Genomic DNA, 16,740 nt, shown 5'->3' with positions numbered 1-16,740 from the left:
CCCGGGCTCCCCACAGCGAGCCGGCCAGGTCCCGAGCAGACCTCACGTGGCATTTGCCGCCCCTGTTTTGAATGCCCCTGTTATAGCGTATTATTATTTACTGGCCAGTGACAAAGACAGACACGCACCTGGGGACTGAGAATTAGGGTAAGCCCAGAAATATTCCCCACACAAAAAAATGCCTGCTGTCATTACAGAGAAAAAAGCGCTATTAAAAGAATGAGAGACTGTTAAGAGGCTGGCACTGGTCCAAAGCGAACACGCTTGAGGGCCCCAGAAGATCCCTTGGAAAGTCACCTTTGAACCTGGGGGCCAAAGAGAAGATGAATAGGAGAGGTGAAAAATGAGAATTCTGGATGTTCCCTTGCAGTCCCATTTTGGGGCAGCTGTAGGATCTAGAACAGGGGCACTGCCGTGTTAAGGAGGGTACACGGTGCATTTTTAATGTTCACCTTCTTCCAGTCTTGGCCTGAAGGCCTCATGTAGTTCTCAGGAAATGTCCCACAGGGTCTAAACCAGGACGTAGCTCCAGCGCTGCGATACTACCCTTCGCAGCCCCTCCAAGTAGGAGCCCTCAACCCTGGGCTCATCTAGAAAGGCATATTTTTTTAGTCAGAAAGAATTACCCTTTTTTTCCAGATGAATATGAAGGAAAATTCTGAGTCTAAGCGAGTGCTAACCACAGGGTCCAACACATGGCAGGGGCATGTCAGCGAGCTGCTCCAAGGCGGTACTTTCCAGAAGGCATATCCTGGCCATTCGTCGACCACAGCCTAAATTTTCATTAAAAAAAAAATACAACAAAAGCCCCAGAAAGGTGCAACACAGTGAGCCTTTAACTCTTTGCATGGCTCAGCACCAGAAGGCCATCCTTGCCAACGGGGAGCAGTCTTGCCCACCTCCCCGTGCCATGGGGTGAGTCAGGGCAACGCTGCCCTGCACCATCTCGGAGCTGGAGGTGCTCCCCAACGGAGAGGGCTCTCCTCGCCCACCTCGTGAGCATCCCGTGGGACTCGCACAAGGAGATCCCTTTGGGATCAAAGCATGCATTCGAGCCTGAAAACTGCCGCTCTCCCCACCCCATGTTTGCAGGCTCCTGCTGATGGTTCCTCCTGATGGCTCACCGTCCGCCGTCTGTCAGCGAGGGGCCCTCGACGTTTTTCTGTAACACATCTCAGATGTCACTTAACGCCAATGCATGGCATGGTTTCGGTTTTTAGGAAGCTGAAAGAGCTCAGGAACCAGGAAACAATGATGAGATCCAAAGACCTCAGTGCCGCATGAATTTTGTGCTGATGCAGAGGTGTTCTTGCATTTTCCTGTCCCTTTGGGGAACGTTGCAACTTTCCTCTCTGCTCCCCTGCCCTTTGGGCTGCAGCAGAAGCCCTTCCTCACAGATAGCCAGCCAAAAGCGGGAGGGTTTTTCCCCTCTCGCAGGCCTAAACCTTAGGAGAGAAAACCCCCGCCTTGCTTTTAAGCGCTGCACCAACCTGAGTAAATTCAGAGCCATTCTATATAAAACAGAACGAAGCAGAGAAGCAGAAAAGGTCAGCAGGCGCTGCTGGCAGTGCCGAGACACCGGCAGCTTCTTTTCCCACTTCCTTTTCTGTTACTATTTTCTCTACCAGAGAAAATAGTATGCTTCTCAAACGCCACGCTTGCAGCGGGGTGCAGAAGAGCAGTAGATATCTGAATGGGCACTGCATACCGAACTGCCGCAGCCGCCGGGGCGGGCGCTCCGGCACAGCCCTGCGCTCTCAGCTACCTGAAATCCCCCAGGGCCCCGCTCCAGCCCCCCACTCTCACTTGCCCCCAAATTCCCCAGGGACTCTGCTCTGACCCAGCGCTACATTCGTGATTGCCCTGAAATCCCACAGGGCTGCAGCTCAAAAACTACCACCGCTTTTTCTCATGAGCACAGGGGGATTTTTTTTTTCCCTTCATGTAAGAGGCGCTGGTACCTTCTGGGGTGAACCAGGGCTCTGGAGAGCTGGCGTGTGGCATGTCAAGTGGCCACCAGTCAGTAAAAAGGTTTGGCCTCCACAAAACACAGCCTGAGCCATGCTCAGTCCTTGTATTTTTGCTCCTGCTTTCTGCTGCTGTCCCTTCCCTGCCCATTCATTAGGTGCCCTCAGCCACCTCACCACCACCATCATTAAAAATAAGGGACAAAGCAAGGCAAGGGCATCATCAAGCGCCTCAAGACGCAACGTAAAGCAGCGCCACTGAACGTGGCAAATACTAGCCCTGGTTTGGAGGAGGCTGGGGTCACCCGGGGGCTGAGCTGGGCCGTGCTGGGGGCTGCGGGCAGAGCGCTGCCCCGAAACACCCAGGGATGGAGCAGTCACGAAGACTGCCGGTAATGGCTGGACTCCCCACTCAGGCTGCAGTGAATGAATGCTGAAAAAGCTGAAAGAGAAACCAAGGCTGACAAAGGGTCTCTGCCCCCGGCGCAGACCCTGAGCGGGGCCCGCAGGCTGGCTGTGCTCCCGCACAGGAGGCGGCTGCCCCCGGCCGCGACTCGGCCGGGAGGACGGGGACTGCTCGTGAAACTAGTGAACAGTTTCAACAGAAAAAGCAGGGGAAATGCTGAAAGCGCCTTTCATTTTTACTTTTTTTTAAATAAAATATTTCATTTCCATGTGGTGATTTCATTTCCATGTGGCAGCTTCATTTCCGAGTTGACTGTTGTGCCTCCGAGGGCACCAACAAAAGAGGCAATCCCGAAAATGAAACAAAACACCGCGCTCATTCCCGAGCTCCCGGCCCTGCGGCCGGGGACCGAACCCTCCGCCCGCGCAGGGGACAGCGCGGCCGCGACACGGCGGCAGCGGGCCGGGGCGCGGGGGAGAGCTGGGGCCGGCCGCGGGCCGCGCCCGGCTCCTCCGGGAGCGACACCGCCGGCGCCGGCTGGCAAGGAGGTGCCTCGGCCACGGCCGGGCCGGTCGCCCCGCCCCGGGAGGCCGCGGAGCGGGAGGGCCGGGCGAAGGCGCCTCAGGCAGGCACCGGCCGCCGAGGCCTAAGAACGTCCCGTCCCGCCGCGCCGGATGTCCCCGGGGAGCCGCCTGCCGCTCCCGAGGCGGGGCAGGCCCCGGCGGCCTCTGCTCGCAGGACTGGCTGCGTAAGTACCCGCCGGGGCCGGGAAGAGGCCGCCTCCCCCGGCCGCGCGGAGCCCCGGCTGGGCCTCGGCCGGCCCCGCCGTCCTTCCCCGCCCCCGCCTCTCCCAAGCAAAAGAGCCCCGCCGTGAGGCGCAGCAAACCCTGAGGAGGAGCGTGGTGTTTTGGGGGAGGCCGCCCTGAAAATACCCGCCGGGATAGCCAGCTCTGCTGTACCAGCGCCTGCCGTTGTAGCCGGCCTGCGGAGCAGGGGCAAGCATTGCCCAGAGCCCCCGTGCTTGCCGCCTCTGCCAGGCCCTGCTAAAAGGGACGAGCTCTGCCTCGTTATCCCCAGGGTACGACAGCTGCTGGGAGCTGATCTGACCTTCTTGATCGAGTTGTGGGCTGCACTCAAGAAAGTGGTGACCATGGGTACGGTCACATAACCTGCACGTATTCCTGCAGTCCTGCCCTTGCTTTTTGGTCTTTGACCTGGCTACAACATGCAGCGTCGTCCTGGGCTGCTGCCGCTGCCCCGGGAGGGCGTGGCCGGCTGCGCCTGGCCCAGGGCTAGCGCAGGCGGCCATCTCCGTGGCAGCATGGAGACGCAGGTGCTAGGCTGGGTATCCACCCTGCTGGAGCTTAGCAGTAGAGGCTCGTACTGAACTGGGAAAGATTTTATTTTCAGTTTCCCTCTGGTTTTTTTTGTAGTGTTTTCTGCATTGAAGCAGTCCTGGGGCAAAAATTGTGTCCTAAGGCGATGGAAAACTATGTGGCGTCAATGGTGCTGAGCGCAGTTGGTGACACGCTGGGCTATTACAATGGGAAATGGGAGTTCCTGCAGAGTGGCCCAGCCATCCACAAGGAGCTGGCAGAGATGGGGGGACTCAGCAACCTCAGCATCCAAGGTTGGAAAGTCAGCGATGATACAGTGATGCACTTGGCCACGGCCGAAGCCCTGGTAGCTGCCGGGAAAAACCCAAGTTTAGAGCATCTCTATTCCCTGATCGCAAAGAACTACAAGGAGTGCATGAATGACATGAAGGGCAGAGCTCCAGGTAACCCCTCTATAATGCTGTCTGGGCAGGGCTGTCCTCTTGCTAATGTCTCTCCCTTTGCTGCAGCTGGGAGCTGAGGCTGGCCCTGGCTCTGCTTTTGCCTGTTTATAGCGTTAATCGTATTTCATGTAAAGGCAAAAGTTTTCCACACTCAGTACCTATTTCAGGATGAACTAAAGAGAATAGAATAAGGCAAGTTGAAGTGGTTTGGGCTTCTCTGAAGCAGACGAAAAAGATACTGTTTTGCCCATGTTTACAAAACATTCTTACAGGCGTGTTTGAGGCCTGGCCTTGAACTTAGGGGAGGGATGCTGGCTTTTGCGCCGAGGATGTGTCTTTTCTCATATACTCAATGGATGAAAACCGCAAATTCAACCACGTATAATGCGCACCCGGAGATTCTGTGTTAAAGCAACACACTTAAACAGAGAATGAATATAGAACTTCCCATAATAAATGCAATAAATTACACATAAAATATATTTAAAGGCACAAAGATCCTTGCTTGGAATAATTAAGTTTATTAAACCTAAAGTCTACTTTTGGCTAGCTCCGCATGTCTACTTTCTGTGCCAGAACAGTCAGGCCACAATCGTCTTTTCTGAACCTTGTACTTCCATCATCTCTCTTTTCTCTGCATAGACACAGTGGTGCCGAGTTTGGGTCACAGGCAGCAGGGGCTGGCAGTGTGTGGCAGCATTGAGGAAGGGCGCCTTGACAGGCTGCAGTAGCCAAACCGTATGCAACGTATTCCTGTAGTTCCTAGTTCACCCAGGCCTGCTGACCCAGCTCTTCCCTGAGGACCCTGTCTCTCTCTGCGCTCATGGCCCAGCCTCTTCTGGATGCTTGAATTAAACTGAAATTCGAGCTACTGAGGCTGGGCCTCTAATTTGACTAGTGCAGGCAGCATGAAGTATCCAGAAAACTCTCAAATTCAGCAATCCTATGCAAAGTTTATACATTGAAAAGAAATTGCCTAGACATGCGTATTTGGAGTGGCCAGAATATATCAAGAATGTTCTGGCTTGACATTAAATATGGGAAAGGCCAAATCCTGCATTGCTCTCTTAGGGTCACTAAGCATAGTGTGACAGAGCTGTGTATTTCCAACGTAAACCAGGCTGGAAACTTGAGCAGGAATTTATTCTGCTGACCTTTCCACAGTGACCTCCTGTCCTCGTGTAAAGAACTAAACTATCAGTATTCTTTAACACAGATAGTCTCAGTTGTTGGAGTAGCCTAATTAATAAAATATTTAGGAAGGCGTAACAATGCTTGCCAGGATAGCAGAAGTTGGCAGGTTAAACTTCGAGGGACTCACTGCTGTTTTGGCAAAGGAGCATCTTGTAGTTCCCCCAGCTGATGGGGTCTGCCAAGGTGGACTAACCACAGCTGGCAGTGAGACAGCACCTGGAAGCTATTTTTGCCTCCGCTGTCTAAGCTTGGTGGCTAAAACCTGAGATGAAAAGGAGAAGAACCTAAAATTTAGATGTTAGTAATTAACTAACTGCAGCACACCTGCTGCAGTCCTTCTGTGAGTAACTGAACTGCAATATGCCCAAAAGCAGTTCCTGTTTGGAAGGGAAGGATTTTAAAGTACATTTGCTATGGACACTAATTGGAGTGACAAGAAAAGGTCAGGTTATCTAGCTAAAAAAGAAATGCAACTTCTTCAGTGGGTCCATGAACACTTAACCTTGTAAAATTTTGGGGAAAGGGGGGAAAGTAATGTGGGAAAAAATGGAAGTCTGTTGGGAATGTTCTTGCAACAGCGTTCTGGAGTGCTCCTGCTGCAGCTGCAGGAAGGGTGCTCGGCTCTGAGAGCTTAAATCCGGACACTTTACAGCGTAATGGCCACTGATGTACTACCAAAGGGAATACCTAATCCATATCCTGAAAAGCTGTCTGCAGTCTCGAGTCTCCATGCCATATTGATGAATCCTAATGATAGAAGTTGCATGTCAGCAACTTCTTTTGGCACTTCAGAGAAAATGGCATTAACTGAGAACATAACCCAAGGTGATGCTGTTCTGGCCAAAGTAAGTACTCACCAGGGAATTGCAGCTCTTAAGGCTGAGAATGGAAAGTTGCTGCTGCAACTTTCACCCAACAGAGAAGAGATTCCCCCAGAACAGTGGGGGAAAGTCACATTGCTCGCCCACGCAACAGAGTCCAGACCTGAAAACCAAAACCCGCAGTAACAAAGGGATTCCCACAACGTTATGAGTCACCAGACAGTGATGGCAGGGTCCCTCAAGTATGCGGCCCCAGGAGAGAACTCACTGTCTTAATTCAATGGCAGATTAATCCCTACATCCATTATTGCTCTTTGTGATGTGCCACAGCCCCAAATTCATTGTTCTTCGCAGATAACGAAGCCAATGAATTAAGCAACATAAGCATGGCCATATTTCTTTCTTCATGGTACAACTACATCTGCCTCCACAGCTCTCCAGGAAACCTTGTGCTTCAAAACCCTGTCTTTCAGTCCAAGTCTTCTCCCTGTGGAATTATTTACTACTATGTGGTTGTTTTAACTCACTTTTTTTATTTGTATTGATTGATCCCAAACAACTATTATTGTCTGTGCTTATGAAGAGTCTAAATAAATGGAATGGAAGCCTATTCTAGAAATAGCGTCCAGTTGTACTTGAAACTTTTTCCGGTTGTCTTTCTTCACACACTGCTTTTTGCTTGTATTTCTTCTTTCCTTAGACCAGTACTCTTCTCAGGTTACTTTTAGTTTGTTATTGTTAGTACAAAGAATCCCCCAGGATTTGGTGGATTTCCGAAACAGAATTTCCCGACTTAAAAACTCCTACAGCAATTTTTTTTAAAAACCTGTTTATAAAAAAAGACCCGACAATGTGATTTCAGCTTAGTCTTCCTAAATCGGCTTTCAAATGTTTTAATATGTTAACTGTTTAAAAGCATGAGGATAATACTTGTCATACTTCATAAATCACAAGAGTCTTAACTGTTGCATACTAGTTTGTTTTGCACTTTTCTTTTTTCATTTGCAGGTTATCAGTAGTCATCTCCTGAAGTAATACGCACAGGTTTAAAGCTGCAAGTAAATTGTTATTGCAAAATAACCACTCTTTCCTTATAGTTTAAGCTTTGTCATCTTCCTCGTTTTCTTTTGACTAAAGTTAATGCAAGAACAATCTCACTTTCTATCAGGGACTGAGTTGCCTGCTCTCACCTTCCCAAACGTGCTGTCTTTCTCACAGTTCCAGCAAGATTACAGAGTTTGTTTTCCTTTTGTTATGCAGATTTTGATTTTAAGCTACCCTAGTCTCTTTGCTCTCCCCCCTTCCCCTTGTCTTTCTGGCAGAAGGTCTGTTTTACCAGGAACATATGAATAGGGTAGTCGGCACAGCTTTTTAAAAATGTGGCTTTGTTTGACAGGTTCTTTTAAATGTCCTATTATAGGTCATAAGTGCAATGCTTAGTATAGTTAGATTTTTTAAAAAATGCCTCAATTTTCTGTTAATCATCATGAAGTTGGAAATTATACTGATATCCCTCTTAACGATTTTGATACGTAGCAGCCAGCACTGAATTAATAAACTACATGAAAAGCAGATTTAGAGGCCTGAACACGTTCCTGCTTTGAGACATCACAAAACCAAACTCCCAGGCAGTTCAGTTAGAGGTTGGTGGTGATCAGTCCTGGCAGAGCCCGGTGCTACCCACACCAAATGCTCTGCCTACTGCTTCTTCCAGTAGGGAAGCATGGCCCCCCAATTTTCACTCCGTAAATCACCGGGAAGAAGGACGTGTGAAGAACATCTGGACTGATCCAGAGGTTGGCTGGCCATGTGGCACTGCAAAACCAGGAGGTCTCATCTACTGGGAAGGGTGTGATGGTGGCTGGTGTGCTGGCACAGCAGGCATGGATGAGGCTGGGGAAACAGCAGGTCTGGTTCATGCCTGCATCACACTGTGGGGAATTCACGAGAGCTGAAGTGGCCTGATGTTGTGGGCTGTGCTGTTCGGCAACCTGTTTTTTCCTGTGGGGGGGCCATTTCGATTCTCAAAGCTGATTTCAGTTGACAGGCTTGCGGGGCAAATAGCCTGACAGCCACAGGACCGAGCTGCTTTTTCGGTTTGAGACAACCGTTCACGGGGAGCTGGTCCACCCATTCATGCTGCACAGAGGGCTGTATCCTGCACCGATCTAATAAGCCTATAATGTAGCAACACTGTCAGAAAAGAAATACGCTAAAGACACTTAGACCAGAACTATAAAAGGATCCATGTGACCTTATTCCTGACAGCAGCCAGCCATTATTTATTTTTAGCACATGTCCAGAAGCCAATCTTAAAGCTGTACTTGGACGTGGAGGTATTTCGGTTACAAGGGTGCTGTAAAAAGTGTGCAGGTAAAACAGAGTGCCATATACCAAATCCTACTGCCAAGCATATACATGAACGTGCAGAAGTGAACAGCTGTGCAGAGTACTTAGTGCAGTACCTAGCTGTGATTAGCAAGCTCCCAGATCATGGTGATCGAATTGCACCAAAGGTAATTGAATTGCAGAGTTATGTGAAGTTTCTAGACCAGGCTTCTTCCTTGCTACTCTGTTCTACTCAGTTTGACTTTTAAAGTAACAGAGCACCTGCAAGTTTATCAGCTACCTGTCCTGGTTAGGCAGCAAAGTATAGGAGCAATGGTCTAATTTGGGTGCCTGAGCATGTCAACTGCTGCTGTTATCCTATGTGTCTGAGAGATGACTAGGCATGCTGTGGTTAGGAGAAGACTAGTCTTTGGAGTCCACTTTTGCCGTTGTCCAACACATTAAAACTTAAATGAAGCTGCTTAAAACCTGCCCTTGATTTACCTTTCTGCTGGAAAGGAAATATTTAAGATTTGGCCAGAAGAGAAGACTAGAAGAAAAAGGCAAGGTAGAAGAGAATCAAAGACAATTTAATGTTTCAACCTGTTTCCTCTTCCTTGCACACAAGCATTTGGGCTTGGCTGTCAAAATTTGTCATGGTTTTGGCTGGGGAAGCTGGCTGGGCTCTGAAATTTGGATGTGTTTGTGCAGATGGCTTTAGCCTATGAATCTGCTGGACTAACAGATGAGTTTCTGAAGAAGCAGTACTGGAAGAAGCAGAGCCATTTCTTTAAAAAGTAAATAGCAGAACTGTGAAAGAGATAGTGGTGGGCAAGGAGGAGTTATGGTGTGGCTTCCCACCAGAAGAGAGGCAAAATTGGACTAGGGTGTCAGCTCGGAGCAGGAGAAAACTGAGGAAGAGGGACAAAGTATATACAGTCTTGAATAGCATGGAGCATGAAAAGTCGTTATTTCTTGCGATGTAAGAATTAGAGGGGAATTTAAGGAAATTGTCAAATGTCAGTTTAAAACAAAAGGAAATGCTCTGCATAACAAAATCGAGGCTCTGGTTACCATGGGATGTTAAAGGAGTCTGAAGGCATTAATGGGTTCAAGCTAAGGAGACCAGTTCATGGTGGCTAGGTCCACTGGGGGTTATTGAAGACAGCATTGCGGATCCATCTTCTGACTCAAGCAGGCTGTGCTCCTCTGTCTGCTGGAAGCCAGGTGGGTCTTCTTGGGGAAACATTGTACTTGCCTCATTTTTTATAGTCTTTCCATAGCTATCTGTTAGAGGCTGTGTTTGGAGACAAGCTAGTGGGCTGGACGAACCTTTGGTCTGACCTAGTACAGTTGTTCTTCAACTTATTGAAGAGGAGTACAGGAAAGCCACTTACACAGCCCATGTTGTGGTGAGGGAGATACTACATTCATCACTTTCTGACAAACTTAAACTGCAGCAAGGGAGATCTGGAAAACATTTTGTATCAGTGAGGCAATGGGAAGGATTCCTGGGGAGCACGTGGGGTCACTGTCTTTAAAGGGTCCTGTAAAGCGGCTAAACAGATGTCAGGAAAAATCACAGAGGTACTTAGGCATGCCTTGGATCAGAGATCGATGTGATCTGATGGCTCTCCAAACCTCCTTTGTATTTATATAGGTCTATCTAGATATCTAGATATATGTGTACATAATATACCTAATACATTTAGCATATATGTTTTATAGACAAGTTATTAAAGAAATAACATGAAATGTAAATATAAACAATGTAAATTACATAAATCAGCAGTGGAATGTTTTTTACTCCCCTATATTTTTAAATTATTTTCACAAACAGGCACTATCAGGTCTGCTTGGGAATACGCAGGATGCGGCAGCAATTTAAGGCAAGAAACATGTGTGAGCAGACAACCGATGTTTTTACAGGGAAGCCCGCATCCCTTCCAGAGAGTAATGTTTCCTTCCCTGCTACGCTGCCTCTCTTCACTTGGTTCCTGAGCTATGTGACCCTGTCACCTACCAACGCATGTTTCTCTTTCTTTTCTTTCCTCTCTTTCTCTCTCGGGCTCTGCTGCTCCTGTCCAGGTGCCATGTGTAAGGAAAGTGCGCTGAAGCTGGATCCGGGGCGGCCAGACGGCTGGAGGATCCCGTTCAGCCCCCGGGCGGGAGGCTGCGGGGCCGCCATGCGCTCCATGTGCATCGGGCTGCGTTTCCGCCACCCCACTGAGCTAGACACCCTGGTGCAAGTCAGCATCGAGAGCGGCCGAATGACCCACCACCATCCCACCGGCTACCTGGGGTCCCTGGCTTCGGCCCTCTTCACGGCTTTCGCGGTGAATGGCGTGCCCCCCCCGGCCTGGGGGAAGGGGCTGCTGGAGGTGCTGCCACGGGCGAAAGCTTACGTGCGGGACACGGGCTTTTTCGTGGAGGAGAACATGGGGCAATGGTGAGCTGCACTCCCAGCACCGGGTTTTATTAAAATTAAAATGAAGTCCCCCAGGGGAAAAATACCTCTAACTTATTTTAAAAAAAAAAGAAGTCAGACTGTGTTTGGGTCATGTAGTTGTGACATTTTTTGGATCCACTATGAGGTAGCTAGACTTGTCATCTCAAGCAACCGTGATAATGAAAGATGGGAAGCAAGGCTGGGGAACAGCACCAGGCTTAGGGCTGAGCTCAGTTTGAAAGTTATAACCAAATCTGGCTGCAGATTCAGTGTGGCTCCGTGCGCAGGGGCACACACAGACAGGGGTAGAGGTACTCTGAATTTGGGAGGATGACTCAGTTCTCGCTCTGAGCCTTTGAATCCTGTGCAGCACGACAGCAGCAGGTGCTGGGCTGCCTTCTCCCATGTGGCTGGAGGGAGGGGAAATCTAACTCACTGAAACATGTCCTTGTGCCTCTTACTGTAAATCATGACCCTCGTTTGACAAACGGGGGACGCCTACCATTTTGCCGAGCCATCGCTCTGGGCTCTTGACGTGGCATGTTTTCAGCTGGCACCCGGAGCGCCTGCGGCGAGCTCGGGTATATCCTTCTGCCATGGGACGTCTCTTACAGCCCCTCCATCTGGTCTCCTGTTTTGCAGGCATTACTTTGAAGAGCAATGGGAAAAATACCTGGCGAAGAGAGGCATATCAAACAGGGTCTCGGCACCCACCTTCCCCCCCAAGTACGGCGTGGAAGAGAGGGACTCGTTTTACACCTCCCTCAGCTACGATGGCTGGGGGGGCAGCAGCGGGCACGACGCCCCCATGATCGCTTACGACGCGTTGCTGGGCGCAGGGGACTCCTGGGCAGAGCTGGCTCACCGGGCTTTCTTCCACGGGGGCGACAGCGACTCCACCGCTGCCATTGCGGCCTGCTGGTGGGGGGCCATGTACGGCTTCCGGGGGGTCAGTGCCTCCCTCTACGCCCACCTGGAGTACAGGGACCGCCTGGAGCAGGTGGCCAAGGACTTGTACCGCATTGCCTAGGCGGGGGGCAGCAGGACCCCCCAGGGGCGCGCTTACCCCACCTGCCGCCCCTCGCTCACTCAACGTTTTGCAAAGTCGGTTTGCAAACCCACGGGATTACAGCACGCGCGTGTAAGCCAGAGCCAGGCCTGTTTTTTCTGTTTGTGTGTGTTAGCTTCAGCGGGGAGGCCATTCTGGAGCTAGCAGCTTGGGGCTTGCGGGCAGTGGGTGGGGGAAAGCAGTTACAAGGGGGTTTGATGGGAGCATGCAACGGTGTGTCTGTCCCTCGAGCAGCCGAGCCCTGGCACATCCCTACTTGTCAGCACGGTGGCTGCACATAGTCTGGTCCTCAAGGGGAGCGGGAGCACTGCAGCATTGCTAGCAATGCTCCAGCAGTAGGACAGGCAGCAAAACCCACACAGCAAAAACCACACAAACGTGGGAGCATGCCAGAGGGGGTCAGGGATGCACGCCTGACTGTAGGGAGCATACGTGGGCTGGCAGAGATGCCTCCTGGCAAACCCATGATGGCTAGCCCACACTCGCCACTCTGTACTGCTGATGGGGAGTGCTGGGGACACCACTTGCCAGCTAGCACTGAACATGTGTAAAGCTAAAACCTCTGCTCCTTAGCACAGAGATTATAGCAGGTACAGCCCAAGACAACCTACTGGGGATGGGGGGAACAGCCAGTTGTGTTCGGGGACAACAGTTTTCTCATACAATTATTTTAGCAGAGGGTATTTTGTTGTTTTAAATGAATGTGGAAAAAACCCAAACCCAACCTGACAGCTGCGTCAGCAGTGCTTTTTGCACCATTTCACAGCACTTCTTCTATACAGGTAAGAATGTATCACGCTACTTCCCTAATTCAGTTAATGGGGGAGTTCAAGACTACTGACCGACAAGTGGGTGATGAGAATTAAAAGGTTGCATTTTACATCAACTTAAGCAACTTCTGTAGTGATCTTTGTTCTTCTGTTTACATCGAGGTTACTAAAGAGTATTCGCTTAACATTTGCTATGGATAATTCTATTAAAAATATGGTTTTTTTCTTCAAATCCGTACTATGACACAGCAAAGTACTTACTATTTTCAGAGCAATTTCAAAAATGGTGTATCCCATTCAATAAATAGACCTGACATGCCTCTGTTAAATGTTATAGTCTGTTATGGGATGAATTAAGGGATGGGAGGGTATGAAGAGCCAGCGGGTGCAAGGTGTCTGCAAGCTCCAGCCTGCAAGAGACAGGAGATGCACAACTGGGGCGGGAGGAGAATTGATGCATCAGGGAATAGGGGTGGTGGGGGAGGGAGAGGCTGCCTAAAAGGGGGAGCGGGCTTAGGAGTTCAGCACACCTTTATGCAGGGAGTGCACATAAAGGCATAATGAAAGCCCAAAACTGACAAAAACCAGCAGCAACAGGAATCACAATTTCAACACAGTTTACTACAGCTCTCAGGTGTGTTGTATAAAACATGTTTTAGTGCAACATAGTACAAAGTTTTTGTTGTTTTTTTAAAAAAAAAAAAAAAAACCCAAACATTTTTCCACATCATGCATGGATAGGGTATCTCTCTTTCTTCTCAGCTTTGTTACAGAAAGTTACAGCAGAGAGAGTGGTTTGAAAAGCTTTGTGTTAAAACTTGTTACAGGAAGAGTCTGCCTTATAAAAACAGAAGTTTGAGACTGGGCAACACACTGCCAGAGCAACGGAGAAATGTCACCGGCAAGGTACATTCAGGGACCACCGTGGGAGCCGCTCCCCAGGAAAAGCCTGGGCTTGCTGCAGGAACCGCTGGGCTGGGAAGGGACCCATTTTGGCCAGAGGGACAGGGCCACGGGACAGCCCTCCAGGAGAGCCTTGCTCCAGGACAGACAGGCTGGAGAGGAGGAGCGTGGCTCGGACACAGCACACTGCTCTCCCAGGAAAGAACGGCTCCTGCTGACTTAATTTTCTCTTTTTTCCTTTAAAGCTGAAATGAGTTGCAGTTCCTGCCCGGGAGCAGTATGTACAGGAGATACTACATTTACAAAACAATATCCACTGGCTGCAGCTGCTGCTGTTTGTGCCTCGGTTCTTCATTTCCATTCACTTCTCATCCCACTCCTCTCTTTACAGACGCCTTATCCAGAAAGGGAAGACAAGTGTGTGGGTGTGTGATACGTACATATATATATATATATATAGGAGTGTGATATTATGCATATGCTGGAGCCAGTAAGCAGTTATGTCTTGAGGAGGCAGACTTCGCGGAGGGATGAGTGAAATTTGGGTTTCCCAGCGGAAGAAGAAACCAATGCCGTTCTGGTGGATGAGCAGAGGTGGCTGACTTTGAATGCCCTGGCACAGGGTGGTCTGCGGCCACATGGGTCCTCTCCCAGCTGGGAGAGAGGATTTGCAGTGCAGATCTCCCACCCGAGGCTTCGCCAACTCTGAAACATCAAGGCATCAAGGTCTAACCGACGAGTGCTACAGAGCATCTGCTGAGGTCCCCTTCTCTTCACAAAGGGCAGTCCAGCCCTCCTTGAAGAGGACGGCGGCTGTGGGTACGGCACCTCTCACACGAGGCGGGGCTTCAGCCACGCTGCAAAAAATAAATGGCCGGATTTGCCAGGAAGACATCAAGGAAGACAACAAAAGGCCATTTTTGGCAAACATTTTCTTCCGCCAGACATAACGCTTTGGGCGTATGGGGGAGGAGGCGGTTTCCTCCACAGGACAGGACAGGGGTACTTGGCATTACGGGGTACGGGAGCTCAGGTGTCCCACATGGAGACAGCCCTGGTTTGGTTCGCGAGAGCCATATCTTTCACAGAAAGAACAGCATTTCCTGCCACAGTGACTGCCTATGACAAGAGCAGGTGACTTTGCCAGGAGGGGGAGCTTACGGAGGAATGGTTTCTCCTCCTAAAGCCCCAGGAACAAAAAATGGCAGATGCACACACACATGCAGGGGAAGATTTCTCTTGGCCCAAGGGGACAGGGAAGCCCCCAGGGCGCCGATGCGGTGCAGGCTCCTTGCCTTGTCCAAGCTCACGCCAGGAAGTAGTGCAAGCTGTGGGGAAACTCGTGACACGTGGTGGTTAATTGCATGTCCCCGCTGCTTGGCGTGGCTGCAACTGGGCTCCTTGGCTGAACCATCCAGGGGCCGTGAACCCAACTCGTGGAGCTTCCCCTTTCCCCCTTTCTAGAGTCATTACTTTGGTCACGTTGAAGTCTTCAGAGACTGGATCCAGCCACCGGTCCCCAGGCGACTGAGGCACAGAGGGGACCCGCCTTGTCAGAGGTGGCAGCATGGACACCAGGGAGGAGCATGACTCCGGTCAGCTGGACCACAAGAGGACCCCGGGCTACCAACAAAGTCAGGGCTTTCAGGTGTCTTCCTTCCATCCCCCCCTTCAGTTCCTGGAGACAAACTAAATTGCTTTTGTCCTGACTGCAAGCGCACTGAATATTCAGTCTCTCCAAGACGGGGAATGCTCCCAAAAGGTGAATTGCCCCCTCCTGAGAGAACAATAAGATGGAGGCAAGAAGATGCTGAGGCTACAGCCAGTCTTTGAGATGAACCTCCCGACAGCCCAGCTAACCCACTCCAGAGGTGGACCTGGCTTTGGAAGAGGGAGGAGCTAGCTCGGCGCACCTTGGGAAAAGACCTTCTTCACCATGGCACCAAGTCTGAGGAGCAAAACCACGGTCTGTTTTGGAAAGCATATACATTTACTTCCAAAGAGATTGTCCCAGGACCAAAAGCCCCCTCAGAACTCCTTGCTGTGTGGAGGGTGGGGGAAGCCTACAGTTCTTGGAGTGACCGAAAAAGAAATTACAACAAAAAAGTAACAGCCCAAAGGACAGCAACTGACAGGAGCAAAATTAATCCAAGAGGAACATCCGCTATGTACAGCAAGCACAGGGACCCTCCGTCCATCGGGGTGATGGGGTGCGTTCCCACAGGCGCTGGAGAAAGCCTCGGACCTTCCTGTCCCCGCTGGCTGGGCGCTCCGCAGAGCTCAGCCGTCGCGCCGGAGCACAGACACTGAAACAAATGCAACAAGAACAACAAAAACCACTCTGTTCCTTAGCGTTCCTGGTGTGTCTGCTTTCTCTCTCCGCGCGTCCCCCCAGGCGCCTCTGCCTCTTTAGTCTATGGTTCCTGGGTGGATGCTGAGGACCGGCGGCTCTAGGCAAGTGGGAGAGTAGTTGAGGTGAGGCTCTTTGATCCACAGCAAGGGGACCCCGTTCTTGCCCTCCGAGTTCTTGCTGGAGTTTCGGCTCTTGAACCGCACCAGGAGGATGGTGATGATCAAGATGCCGAAGATGGGGAAGGGGTAGAAGAACACAAAGTAGAAGAGGGCGTCGTTGGAGCAGATGACAGACTGCAGGGTGGAGCCTGGAAAGAGACACAGGACAGTCACATTTCACAGCTTCTCTGCAACGCATGGCCTACAAACTTCTTCAAAAAGATAAAAAACAGATGCTCATTAATCTGTGTCAATGCAAGAAATGAGGCTCTGAGAAAAATCCAATATACCAAAATACCAAAAATCCAAAATACCAATATTGGTAAACAGAGCAGCAGAAAAAAGCTATTGCAGGGCATGTTTTGGCTTTATTCCCCACCAAGAGTTTCATGAGTGCTAGAGAGAGTCCTCCCTGGTGTGGATTTTCTGATATCTTATAAAGCAGGGAGCCTTGCAAAGCATCGTTTCCCTCAGCGGTGGTACAGAGGGGCAGCATCCGAGGGTATCTCCCTTAAGAGCCCACAAAGCTGTCATGACCTCAG

The 16,740-nt window shown here is 50.3% G+C and overlaps 2 protein-coding genes across 3 annotated transcripts in view; one reads left to right on the top strand and one right to left on the bottom strand.

Annotated features, from left to right (window-relative positions):
- Positions 1 to 2,963: 2,963 nt before the first annotated feature.
- ADPRH (ADP-ribosylarginine hydrolase) lies at positions 2,964 to 12,400 on the top strand. Its single transcript, XM_075516142.1, has 4 exons — positions 2,964 to 3,121; positions 3,807 to 4,153; positions 10,585 to 10,945; positions 11,588 to 12,400. Exons 1-4 carry the CDS (start codon positions 3,048 to 3,050, stop codon positions 11,973 to 11,975), a joined length of 1,170 nt encoding a protein of 389 aa, XP_075372257.1. The 5' UTR covers positions 2,964 to 3,047; the 3' UTR covers positions 11,976 to 12,400.
- Positions 12,401 to 13,485: 1,085 nt separating this feature from the next.
- IGSF3 (immunoglobulin superfamily member 3) overlaps positions 13,486 to 16,740 on the bottom strand; it is a 102,056-nt gene continuing 98,801 nt past the window's right edge. For both annotated transcript variants that reach the window (XM_075516129.1, XM_075516120.1), the window contains one exon: positions 13,486 to 16,347. In XM_075516129.1, coding sequence (XP_075372244.1) covers positions 16,097 to 16,347 — 251 coding nt within the window. In that variant the 3' untranslated portion in view covers positions 13,486 to 16,096. The remainder of the gene's footprint in view (positions 16,348 to 16,740) is intronic.

Source organism: Mycteria americana, chromosome 1, assembly GCF_035582795.1.
Source record: "Mycteria americana isolate JAX WOST 10 ecotype Jacksonville Zoo and Gardens chromosome 1, USCA_MyAme_1.0, whole genome shotgun sequence".
Lineage (NCBI taxonomy): Eukaryota > Metazoa > Chordata > Aves > Ciconiiformes > Ciconiidae > Mycteria > Mycteria americana.
This window is presented reverse-complemented; position numbering and strand designations above follow the sequence as displayed.